Source organism: Pyrenophora tritici-repentis, chromosome 4, assembly GCF_003171515.1.
Source record: "Pyrenophora tritici-repentis strain M4 chromosome 4, whole genome shotgun sequence".
In the NCBI taxonomy this organism is placed as follows: Eukaryota; Fungi; Ascomycota; class Dothideomycetes; order Pleosporales; family Pleosporaceae; genus Pyrenophora; species Pyrenophora tritici-repentis.
This window is the reverse complement of record NC_089393.1, coordinates 745,840-758,083: the sequence shown is the minus strand read 5'-3', so window position 1 is coordinate 758,083 and position 12,244 is coordinate 745,840. Positions and strand designations below refer to the sequence as shown.

General features: G+C 51.3%; 2 protein-coding genes across 2 annotated transcripts; one reads left to right on the top strand and one right to left on the bottom strand.

Annotated features, from left to right (window-relative positions):
- Positions 1–1,392: 1,392 nt before the first annotated feature.
- On the bottom strand, positions 1,393–3,429 carry PtrM4_090540 (uncharacterized protein; the record flags this gene model as incomplete). Its single annotated transcript, XM_001934497.2, has 1 exon — positions 1,393–3,429. One exon carries the CDS (start codon positions 3,427–3,429, stop codon positions 1,393–1,395), a length of 2,037 nt encoding a protein of 678 aa, XP_001934532.2.
- A 1,273-nt stretch (positions 3,430–4,702) lies between these two features.
- Positions 4,703–11,696, top strand: PtrM4_090530 (cwf18 domain containing protein; the record flags this gene model as incomplete). The annotated part of the gene is made up of 3 exons (XM_001934498.2): positions 4,703–5,261; positions 6,658–9,881; positions 9,951–11,696. The coding sequence occupies 3 exons, from the start codon at positions 4,703–4,705 to the stop codon at positions 11,694–11,696; spliced, it is 5,529 nt and encodes a 1,842-aa protein (XP_001934533.2).
- Between the last annotated feature and the right edge of the window lie 548 nt (positions 11,697–12,244).

Sequence of the window (12,244 nt, the reverse complement as noted above, 5' to 3'; positions counted from 1 at the left end):
ACGAAAAACGTGTAGCGACAGGGTGTAAGGACACTTGCAGAATAGCAGTCCAATAGTCTGACTGACAGGAGCGAGGCATAACCACGATATCCCCGCAATGCGCTCGAACCGTTGACCCCAGCTTTTCCTTTTCCCTTATCATTAGAACCTTGGAAAGGGTCTACATACAGGAAACTGAAGCCGACCCTTGTGTATTCTTCAACGGTGAAGCACCGGCTGTACCTTCCCTTTCAATCCAAAACATCATACGATTTTCTTAAGTTTCTCACTACCACAGCCAACACCACGGTGAAAGTCGCCAAATATTTGCTATACGAATCAGCACTCAATAGCAAGCCAGCAACTGACTACGAGCTCCCAACGACCAACGACCTCTCAAATCCATCAATCCCCCTCCACACACTCTGACCAACCACGCGAACCGTGCCACCATCCGACATACCGTCACACACATTAAACGAACTACCTATGAAACCGCACCGGCGCCCCAAAAAGTCATCCCACACATACCCAAACCGGCAACTTTGCTTCTAAACCGTTGATTCCAGCTGCGAAACACGGGTGCAGTACCCGACCACTACTCACCTCAGCCCCGAAATCCTGACAAAGAGGTAACAAAAGCACCATACCGGGAAATGTGTGGGTAAGCAGTTTTTTGGCCGGTCCGGATCGGGCACACTATAGGTGCCAATCCGGGTGTCTCGGCTTTGGGTGGATTTAAGTATGGTGTGATCGGCAATTTTGATTACGAGATGCACGGCGCATGGGGGTGATGAGGACGGTGGAAGGTGCCGGTCTTGCGCCCGCGAGAGGAGAGAATAGTATGTAGAAAAAGATTATCGTGGAGAGGAGGGAATGTATGTGTGTGCCTCTCTTTGACCAGTACACCACCGTCTGCAAGCAAACCTGCATCGGGAGTTACGCGGAAAAGCCAGCCCAGCGCAATGTCTCGGGTGCGTTGTATGTGTCTCGAGTGCCTACTGTTTTGGGTAAGTTTAGAGTCGAGGTGTGGAAAGTAGGCGTCTCACACGGCTACGATTCCCGCGATATAAGGTTTGGGGGTGTGGCTTGGTGTACCACGGACCGGCCGTGTGGTGGGTGGTGGAGGCTGGGTGCTGTGGCGGACGGATGTTGTGTGCCAAGATGGGTTTTGGGGGTAGATAAGGATTTTACGGTGTGTGAATAGTAGCTGTTTGTTCGCGAAGGGCGGTTTTGTTCAAGTCGGTGTGGTGAGAATCGGTGGGAGTGGTGTGGCTATGCGCCTTGCCGAATTATACAAGCTCGACTAAGGTTATGTGTGCACATGTTGAATGATTATATTCACACTATGTAAACCCGTTCAATCGTGTCAAGGTATCGTAATTTTCGTTCTACATCTGCTACAAAGTCTTATCACTCTGGGTTATCGCCCTTCCAAGGCTTAGCAAGGTTGAACCTGTGCGCCTTTTTCGCAACAGCAGGTTTCTCAGGTTGTTGTCTATGCCTGGCCTTCTCCATCATGCTTTTGAGCTCCAAATTTGCACCGAATAGCTTAGATTGTTCTTGAGATTGGAAGCCGACTGGAGACTCAGTAGGCTCGATAAGACCCATTTGCTCTTGAAGTTTACGGTATTGAACCTCGGGGTCTCGCAGATTGGTTTTGGTAGCGGTAGAAAAGCGCGTGGGCCGAATGCTACGCTGTAGCAACTCCTCACTATCAGTGGCCTCGGTGATGGGAGGTGGGCTGGATGGCTCTTCGGGAATGACTGACTCGTTTGGCAGAGAGCCAAGTACATGGTTTTTTGCACTTGTCATGTCAGGCGCAGTCGACTGGAATTCGCCCACTGTTGCTGCATTAACATCGGAGGATTCAAACTGCGGTGGTTGCCATCTCGAATGCTCCCCTTTCGCCTCTCTCTCTATTTTCTCTTGTGCTCTCATCTCTTTATGGCGTCTACTCTCCTCCAGTGTGTGTACCAGTTGCGGCCTATCGACTACTGTAGCCAATGCTCTCATCATGTCAGGGTCCATTTCTTGCTCAGCTTCGATATGGCCCAGAATGTCGCCTATACGGTCCACCATTTGAGCCTTGGCATATCCTCTCAGCAAGATCCCGTACGTGTACTGATCCGGTTCAATACCCTTGCTACGCATGATCTCAAACACACGCTCAGCTGCCTGTATCTGCTTCGTTTTGGAGAAAGCCTGCATGAATATATTCCAACTGTATACGTTGGGCTTCGCTGGGCCATCTGTCATGTCTCTAATAGCCTGAGACGCACTTGCGAACTGCTGCTTCTGACAGAAAGCAAGAAGGAAGGCGTTCCAAATGGTTGGATTTTTGACTAGCGCTTTGAAGGCTGGATCGTGGGCTACTTCGACGTACGACTTGAACTTCTCATACAGGTTTAAGACTCGTCGGTCGCTTATGGCCAGCGCTGATTCGATTTCGATTTGTAGCATAATGTACAATGCTACCGGAGGGGCGGTGAGAAGCGTGTATTCTGGCGTGGATGAGTTTTGCGAGTAAATGGTATCTCTCAAGTCGTTAGTCCCATGGTTTGCAAAGACCTCTAACGGTGCCACGGAGAAGAGTTCGGAATAGGCATGCCACAATAGGGCTGAGCTGCGCTCGGGGTTATTGTCCGCCCGATGAGACGCATACAAGTAATAGAGGTAGTCCGTTGCTAGCCAAGGGTCCTTGATTTCTTTAGCTACACCGGCACAATGTTGGGCGAAAGTCCTGAACATCTCTGGGTTGCTTTGCAAGGTACATCCGTGGAGGAGGATCGAGTATGTATGTTTGTCCGGCTTCAGCCCATTGGTTTCCAATGTGTTGAACACCTTGAAAGCAGTAGTGTAGTCTCCAGCTTCCATTGCATTATTCATGACAATGTTGTAAAGAAGGATATCCATCTTAATTCCCAAGCGCACCAAAGTGGCAACAACTAAAGGGGTCTGGTGGAAATCATGGTTGGTACTCGTACTCTTACGAAGTATGGTAGCGCACGTCCACCGGAGTCTTAATTCTTCGACCATAGACTCCCATACTTCAGTGGTGCGTCTCGCTTTAAACTCCTCAAGACATCTTAAAGCATACTGTACTTCGCCAGCCTCACCAAATGCGCTCGCATAGTGCAACACTGTATCGAAGAACATGGCCGTGTTGTGTCTGATCAAACAGTCGAATACCTTCTTTAGGTCCTGTATCTCGGCTAGCCCAACCAGGTTGTAAAGTAGATCCTGAGAACAGACTTCATGCTGGGCAGCCAACGCCTGCTCGTATATGTGTACAAATGCAGGCACAAATATCCGCTTGTGTACTGATGAATCGGTGCCCCAGCCCTGATTGACGAGATATAGCTTTTTGGTATGGATATTGGACAGGTGGCCGAGAGCATCCGCAATAGCTTCGGTTTTCTGGCCTCGTAGAAGCGGATCATTGGCCATGACTTGTATGAAGCGCAAAGCGCGACCCGGCTTACGGTCCAGTAGGTATATGAGCAACCGTCGGGCGTAGAATCTCCTGGTCCCGACATCGAATTCCATCCATTTCTTCCAGACTTCATGTGAGCCAACTGGCACACCACGCGGAAACAGCTTGAGGCTCAAGTGGACACATCGGGTATCGTGTTTCATAACCACCCTTCGCGCATGTCGTCGTAGAGTTGTGTAAATGGTCCGGTCGAGCGCCGCGAATGTCGCATTGAGCCCGAGGTGTCCTTTCAAAGCATCGGAAGCCCTAGTCAAATCCAACTTATTCGAGTCCCAACGCCGCAGGTTCAATATGCGACGTGTAAGAGACCTGTACTGGCCTCGTTTCATTCGCGCTTTCACCGAAACGTTGGATGGTAATCTGCGGAGGTAATTGTGGAGTCGTGTTTGTTCTAGAGCAAGCGCTTCTAGGCGTTTCGAGGCACGCATATGTCTATGTCGAAGAAGACCTGCTGAGCTACGAGCCTCAGGTGCTCGCACATTTCTGCGTTGTGACGATCTAGTTGCGCCACTACGATGGCGGGGCGTCGTGGCGTAGGATCGGACATGCTGGCGAGCCCAAGTAAACATGTCGGAATAGAGGCAATTCACCGGGCTCCAAGCATTTACATGGTTTCGCTGGTAGCTGAACATCTGTGAGAGCCCCGCAGCAAAGCTCTCTTGTCTTGGTCGGTGATAATGCGGTACCCGGGTTTCTTGATGAACTGCCTGAGCGTCATCGCGCCCTGAAATTGAGATTTTTCCTATACGTGCGGCTTTCTTCTCCTCCTCTTTCTGTACTGCATCGCTGCTTCCATTTCGTGACGCAGTGCGAGATGCGACGAAGACTCTCGGCGCAAGAAACGGAAGAGAAATAAGGTCCGCGCTGGCGATGAGGCTAGCATTGGGGACGCGGACACGGGGCATGGGAGGACAGAAGTGTCGCGTACTTCATCGAGCCATGGTGCTTTTGGCTTCAATGAGGCTGCAGTTGGCTATGAGCCACGCGAAAACTTGAGAAAGTGCGTTGTTGGTAGGCTGCGCTAACCGGAGAAGATCTTCAACCTCCGAGCTCTCAACACTCACGACAACAACCACGACATTTGCAACAACATTTTATACGCTCAGAACCGCGCCTCTAAAAAAAGGGCCAGTCTACGCGTAGAAAAGGATTCACAGCATCACTTTCATAATCCTCCGTCTGCTCGCACATCCGCAAATTCCCCTGGCGCATACCAAAGCTCCCACTATGTCCTCACACGAAAAGCTGTCGGCAGCAGCCAACGACCGCAAATCGCGCCTTGCGCAGCTGAAGTCGCTCAAGCGCAAACAAGAGCAAATATCAGACGCGCCAGAAGCTACAGACTCACCCTCCACCCAACCTCAAATCGAGACGTCACAGGCTCTCACGCGCACAGAAGAGGAGGAGCCATCAGTAGCAACCACCTATTTGTCCGGGCGGAATTATGACCCCACGACACGGAATGTCAAGCTGGGCTTCGACAACCTACCCATCGCCGACCCCACAAACACACTAGAATACAAGGCGGAGCAATTAGCTCTCGAGACAAAGGCACAGCAGGAAGCAGATAAGGCGGAAGATAAAGGGCTGGACCTGTTCAAGTTGCAACCCAAGAAGCCGAATTGGGACCTGAAGAGGGACTTAGAACAGAAGATGAAGCCACTGCACGTACAAACTGACAACGCCATCGCAAAGCTAGTTAGGGAGAGAGTGGAAGCGCAAAAGGCCATACGAGAGAAGCAGCCGTCAGATGGCAGTAACGGAGAAGAAGTGGGCATGGAAGGAAGTGAGCTGGTCGAAGCTATGCACCTGAAGGAGCAAGAGGAAGAGCGCGAAAGGAAACGAGACGAAGAGGATGAGGATGTGAGCTGAGAATATAAAACCGTCTGAGATCAACTATAAGATACCGATCTGAGCAATACCGAATTGCGGAGCCGTGTGCGGAACACAAACTTGAAGTCCTTCGGGCTCAGGCAGAGCGTGGAATAGAGGCATAGAACGCGATTCGACAGAGAAAAAGCAGGGAATACGCTTGAGAGAAGCATGCAGGATATCTAATGCCAACATTTCAGACACTGCGATCTAGTACACACGTCTACAATCCTGTAGTTTCAAACAGAAAGCACTCAAAGATATGCACACTTTCTCAAACCGTCCACACACATCTGTCAGCTTATTACCGTTCCCTCTGCTATTCCACAGCAAACATACAAACATACGACAGTAGGGTTTTCCTAGTCGCCCACATCATTACTAATCCGCCAGTACCTTGCTCAATAGGACTAGGCGAATAGGAGACCTAACTTTGCCCCACGCGACTACTGAGATGTTTCTTAATTTTCTTGCATCCGGTGGTCCGGACGGCTTACTCTAATGGATATAGACTACTAGCATACTGACTGGTATTGGTGGTTCCGAGATTACTCCGGTACTGGCGCTTAGTTTCCTCTGGTATGGACGCCTGAAGCACAAGGCACACATGAGACTCGCTGCTGGTCACCTACACCTACCTAAATCCGCTAGTATACTATATGGCTTATCTATCGCTAAGCTTGGCGCTTTGCTTAGCTTGACTGCGAAGTGGCCTTGAATGGGTGCGCTGCCTTAAACTTGTCGTCTCGCAACATACAGTAGGGTGACAAAAAGAAAACAACATTAAAAAAGCTACCTTTTTTAAAGCTATATATCTAGACAACTAGACTAGCTAGAACTATAATTTTTAGTGTTTTGGAAAGCTAAGAACTCCCTCTTGAGGTGAGCGTCCTAATATACCTGCTTAGTAAGCACTTAGGAGAAGATAAGTAGCAGTAAATATAAAGATAAAAAATATCCTAGTTTAATGCAGCTACAACTTTTTAGTGAGCGTATAAAAAGTTCTAAAAAAAATTTATGTGATACTAGCTGTTGGGAATCGAACCTGCGGTAGATAAGGCAGCTGGTTGCTGCATGCACGAGCTTGGATTACACGGCTGACTAAGCCGTGTGGTCCGAGCTCTAGCTGCTGCCTTACTGCCGACCTCCCTCCACCTCCATAGAACAACAAGAACAATCACAATCATTTCAACTCGTTGCAACGAAGGTGATTCCGATACCTTAGCCGTATCAACACTGATCAGTGGTTGCTACACCACAGATCGGCTAGATATCTGACAAGGAGACCCATCAGCTCTTTTGCTGTGTAGTCTTGGCCAAGAAGCGACTCCTCCTACCTCACAGTAGCAAGGAGTGCGAAGTACAGCACCGCCCGCAGAGACTACCTATCAAGGTAGCGCTTTCGCCGACAGTCCTGAAGGAGATCTTGAACGAAAAGATCTGCGTCAACCACGCACAAAAACAACTGACAACGCCTGCAACTAACAGCAAACAATCGACTGACTTCAGCACCATGGCACCATACAAGAGCGTCAAGTACCGATCGTGGTACTCCGAGATGCACAAGAGTGAGTATGTCAACGCGGAACTCGACCCGACCGACACAGTCATAAACACCGACAAACTGAACACTGTCGTCCTCGATTGGGTCGTCCAAGTTGAAGACGATGGACAGTTCGACCTCTTCATCCTCCAGGAGTTCCAAAAGTCCTTCGAGGATTGGACTCAAGATATCATAAGTGCGGTCGACGTGCGGCTCCGGAAAGCAGTCAAGGAATTGCTCCGACACCGAGGGATTTACATCCAGATCAACAGTCGTGACACAGTAATAACGCAACTGTACAACCTCCTCCATCTCTCGTCGTGCCCGATATGGCCTGACGACGAGCTTGAGCTTATGCGACTCGTCGACGGTTTCAAGTGTCGACAGCTCACAAACAGCAACTACAGTTACCCTAACCCTCCGCAGCCACCAACAGGATACCCACAAGCACAGTACTCACCGTCGCCAGCTCAACTCAACGTGACAGCACTCACAAACCTCGCGAAGCTGTACAATAACAACGATAAGTTCAGTGGTGACAAGTATGACGTGCTCAGTCACAAACTGGTCATCTTTCGAGAGCTTTGCGCCAAAGTCGGCATTCAACCTGGCCAAACTGACCGCTACAAGCTAGCCATCTCCACTATGCTTACTGGCAAAGCGTCAACTTACTACTACCAATCTATCGCTCCACTTGACCTTGGATACGAAGACATCATCGCGAAACTGGGCGCCTACTTCCACACTACCGAGAACTACCAGTTGTTCTTGAACGAATGGCGCACCATTATGCTAAAGGACGTCATCGCAAGTAATCCTGACAAGACAATTGCGCAATGCCTTGACTTGCTCATCGACAAGCTCCACAAGCTGTACCAAGCGATGGCTCAGCAGAATGGACTCAGCGAGTCAAGCCTCACCGGACAACTTGTGTCAGCATGCCAGGGTGTCGAAGCCTGCAGCGCAGTCCTGATCCGACCTGCGTCGACCTTTGAAGCAGTCGCTTCAGAGCTCCGCAACGCCGTCGGTAACTGGCAACGCTGTCACCCGCATGCTCGAACGCAGTTCAACTATGACAATGAACAGACAGACGATGACATCTTCTACACAAACCGACGATACAACCGAAACGACGAACCTCGCGACAGACCCCGAGGCTATGGCACCGGTCGCTTCAACCGCGGACCGACGCTGTCACGACCGCGATACCCTCCCCGCCGCTCGCACGATAAAAAGTGCTATGTGTGCGGCAAACAAGGATGCTGGTCAACGCGACATTCACACGAGGAGCGCAATGAGTCGCACCAACGCTTCAAGACTTATGTCCAAAACCACGATCTCGATGACGACTACGACGTGTTCCTCGCCGGATTCGAAGGCATCGAGCTTCATGACGAGGCAGAGGACGACGACGGCAACCGCGTTGATGACCTCGATGCGTACTTCCAACATGAACAATTCAACACCGCTGCTTGCGGAACCATCGACGGGCAAGCGCTCACCATCAACCTCAACGACGCCGCGGCGACCCACGCGATCACTGGGATCGACCCATACGCGTCGGAGACTGCAAAGGAGGCACCCCACATGTTCACCTTCGATCACCGATATGGTGCTCACTGTTTCCAAGGCATCATGCCCGACACCGGCGCGGCCGGAGTCTCCACTGCAGGAAAGACCCAGGTCATGGCACTGCAACGCCTCCAGCCATCGGCCACGATCAATGAGTCCACGGCAGGTCGCCACCGAATTCGATTTGGAGATAACCCAGAGTGTCTCTCACTTGGCGAGGTGAAGGTCAAAACCCCGCTCGGCGTTATACTTTTTGCGGTGATGCCGACCAACACGCCTTTCTTGCTGTGCCTTGCAGACATGGACCGCCACGGGATCTACCTCAACAATGTTGACAACGTGCTTGTACACGAGTCACGGGAGTACCCCATTGTGCGCAAATGGGGACACCCATGGCTCCTGCTCGACGACCAAGAGACCGCGACGCACTACCTCACCGAGGTAGAGCTTGCGCAACTCCATCGGCGCTTTGGTCATCCAGCTGCGGGACGACTCTACAAGGTCCTCGCGAGAGCAGGTTATGACGAAGTCGATGCGGCGACCATCGAAAAGATCAACAAGTTCTGTCACCAATGTCAGATTACTGGCAAGGCGCCAGGACGATTTCGGTTTACCCTCCGCGACGATATCAACTTCAACTATCGACTTATCGTCGACGTGATGTACATTAATCAGAGGCCAGTACTTCATGCTATTGACGAAGCAACTGCCTTCCAAGCAGCGCGCTTTCTCACCGACATGAAAGCAAGCACAACATGGGACACACTCCGCGCCATGTGGATCGATATGTACGTTGGTCCGCCTGATGTCATAGCCACCGACGCTGGCAAGAACTTTGCGAGCGAGGAGTTTGTCAACAATGCAAAGACAATGGCCATCGAGGTTGACGAGGTGCCTGTCGAGGCGCATAACTCCATCGGCAAGGTGGAGCGGTACCATGCGGCCATCCGCCGTGCCTTCGAAGTCATCTCCGCCGACATAGACAGCGACACGTCATCTGAACACCTCCTCCAGATGGCTGTGAAAGCCGTCAACGACACTGCTGGTCCAGATGGCCTTGTGCCTACTCTCCTCGTCTTTGGCACCTACCCCCGCCTATCCAAGACATCGCCGCCATCACCATCCATCAGCGCGCGCGCGAAAGCGATAAAGAACGCGATGGCGGAGGTCCGCAAGATCAAAGCAAAACGCCAGGTGAACGACGCACTTGCGACACGCAACGGACCGAACGTCATTGAAACGCTTCAGCTCCCGATCCAGAGCAGCGTAAAGGTTTGGCGCGAGAACCGCGGTTGGACTGGTCCCCATACCCTCATCGCCATGAACGACGACCTAACCGCCGCGATTGTCGACGTCGACGGCAGGCAGGCGACATTTCGAGTCACATCGGTGCAGCCATACCACCGCAACAACTCCACCGTTATCCCGCGCGACGACGACGACAACGACAATTGCGGGGATGCGGACGATGACGAGTTTATCCCAGAGACAGAAGTTCCACCTCCACGAAAGCGCGGTCGCCCCAAAGGCTCCAAAAACAAGCCAAAACCAGCTCCCATCGAGACCAACGACGTCAACCTCACGCAACGCGAGGAGGACGACTTAGTGCTGTCCAGGAAGCTGCGTGCCACTGGCAAGATCACAACCCTAGGCGAACCATTCGAACTATCCACCAAGGCAGAGATTGACGCGCTGATCACTCGCGGAGTGTTCCGCTTCGAGGAGTATGACCCTCAGCGCCATGGTGGCATCCGCGTCTTTAAGTCACGGATTGTCAACGAGGTCAAAGGCAAAACTACCACTAAGCCGTACGAGAAATCGCGCCTCGTTGTTCAGGGTTATGCCGATGATGGAAAACGGATTGTGCTCACACAAAGCCCGACGATCCAGCGCGCCAGTCAGCGCATTATTATCGCGCTTGCACCCTCACTGCTTCAAATGGGCATGACGCTATGGCTTCGAGATATCACGCAGGCGTACACGCAAGCCGATGACCATCTCCAGCGCACGATCATCGCGGATCTTCCCACGCAACTCCGCGATGCCTACCCCAAAGGCACCATCATGGTGGTCGTGAAGCCGCTGTACGGCATCGCCGAGGCAGGAGCGTACTGGTGGTCAACCTACTTCAAACACCATACCACGACACTCGGGATGGAAACATCAACCTATGACCCGTGCCTCTTAATCACCAAGCCAACGGCGTTAGGCTTTGGTATTGTCGGCATGCAAACTGATGACACGCTCGGTCTGTCCGATGACGTGTTTGCCAATAAGGAGAGCAAGGAGCTGCGCTTCAGCGCCAAAGAGAAGCAGTTTCTTACTACTAACAACCCTATCGACTTTAACGGGTGCGTCGTTAGTCTCACAACAGACGGCGTGATCACACTACGCCAAAAGAAACAAGGTGAGAAACTGGAGATCGCAACTGACAAGAAGACGTACATTCAACAACGCGCACGTGGCGCTTACATCGCGACAATCTGTCAACCCGAAGCAAGCTTCGACCTCGCCGCTGCTGCGCAAGCGAGTGAGCCTACAAAAGAAGAAATATCCAAGTTAAACAAACGCATCGAATGGCAAAAGAAGAACCTCTGCCATGGGTTGACCTACGTACCTCTGGACATACGCAACCTCAAGCTGTTTACCCTAGTCGACGCGTCCTTTGCCAACAACAAGGATATGAGCTCCCAGATGGGATTCGTCATCGTACTCGGCAATGAAGTCACCTCAAGCGACACAAACTTCGGGATACGTGGCAACATCGTCCACTGGTCCTCAGTCAAATGCAAGCGGATCACCAGGAGCGTCCTCGCCTCCGAGATCTACGCGATGGCGCACGGCGTAGATATCGCAGTCGCGATCGGCGGCACCATTGATATGGTCATGGAACGACTCAACTTACCTAAGGTCCCCATCGTGGTATGCACCGACTCGCGATCGCTATACGATTGCCTTGTCAAGCTCGGCACCACCAAGGAGAAACGCCTTATGATTGACATCATGGCAATGCGCGAAGCCTACGAGCGCAGCGAACTCATGGATATCAGATGGATCGACGGTCGCGACAACCCAGCAGACTCTATGACAAAGGCAGGTTGCAACGCCGCGATAGAGAACCTCATCAACTCTAACGAGCTCAACCTCCGAGTGCAAGGGTGGGTCAACCGTGATCGCAACACCAAGCCCACGACCGAGAGCACCGAGCTCAGCAACCTTGAAGGCACCAAGTAGTCAACGGGCACGTGTGCGCGATAACGAAGGACACAAGAGGAGGACATAAGGGCATACAGGAAGGCGTATAGCGCTAGCCGAGATAGGCAACTAGCTACATTTCGGCAGCAGGATATTATTACAGATTTGGAGGATTTGGGGACGGATCTGATCTCCCGGCACAAAAAGAAAAGATAGTCAGTGTTGGGAATCGAACCTGCGGTAGATAAGGCAGCTGGTTGCTGCATGCACGAGCTTGGATTACACGGCTGACTAAGCCGTGTGGTCCGAGCTCTAGCTGCTGCCTTACTGCCGACCTCCCTCCACCTCCATAGAACAACAAGAACAATCACAATCATTTCAACTCGTTGCAACGAAGGTGATTCCGATACCTTAGCCGTATCAACACTAGCTTATATAAGCATTACGTAAGCAAAATTAGAGCTAGGGTATTTATTTACTTTTTTTTAAATCAAAGTTTAAAAAAAAGGACGCTAAAAAAAAGACGCTAAGATTACGTAAGCTTCTTTTAGTCTTATTCTATATATTTTTCTCTTTCTAATCTCAAT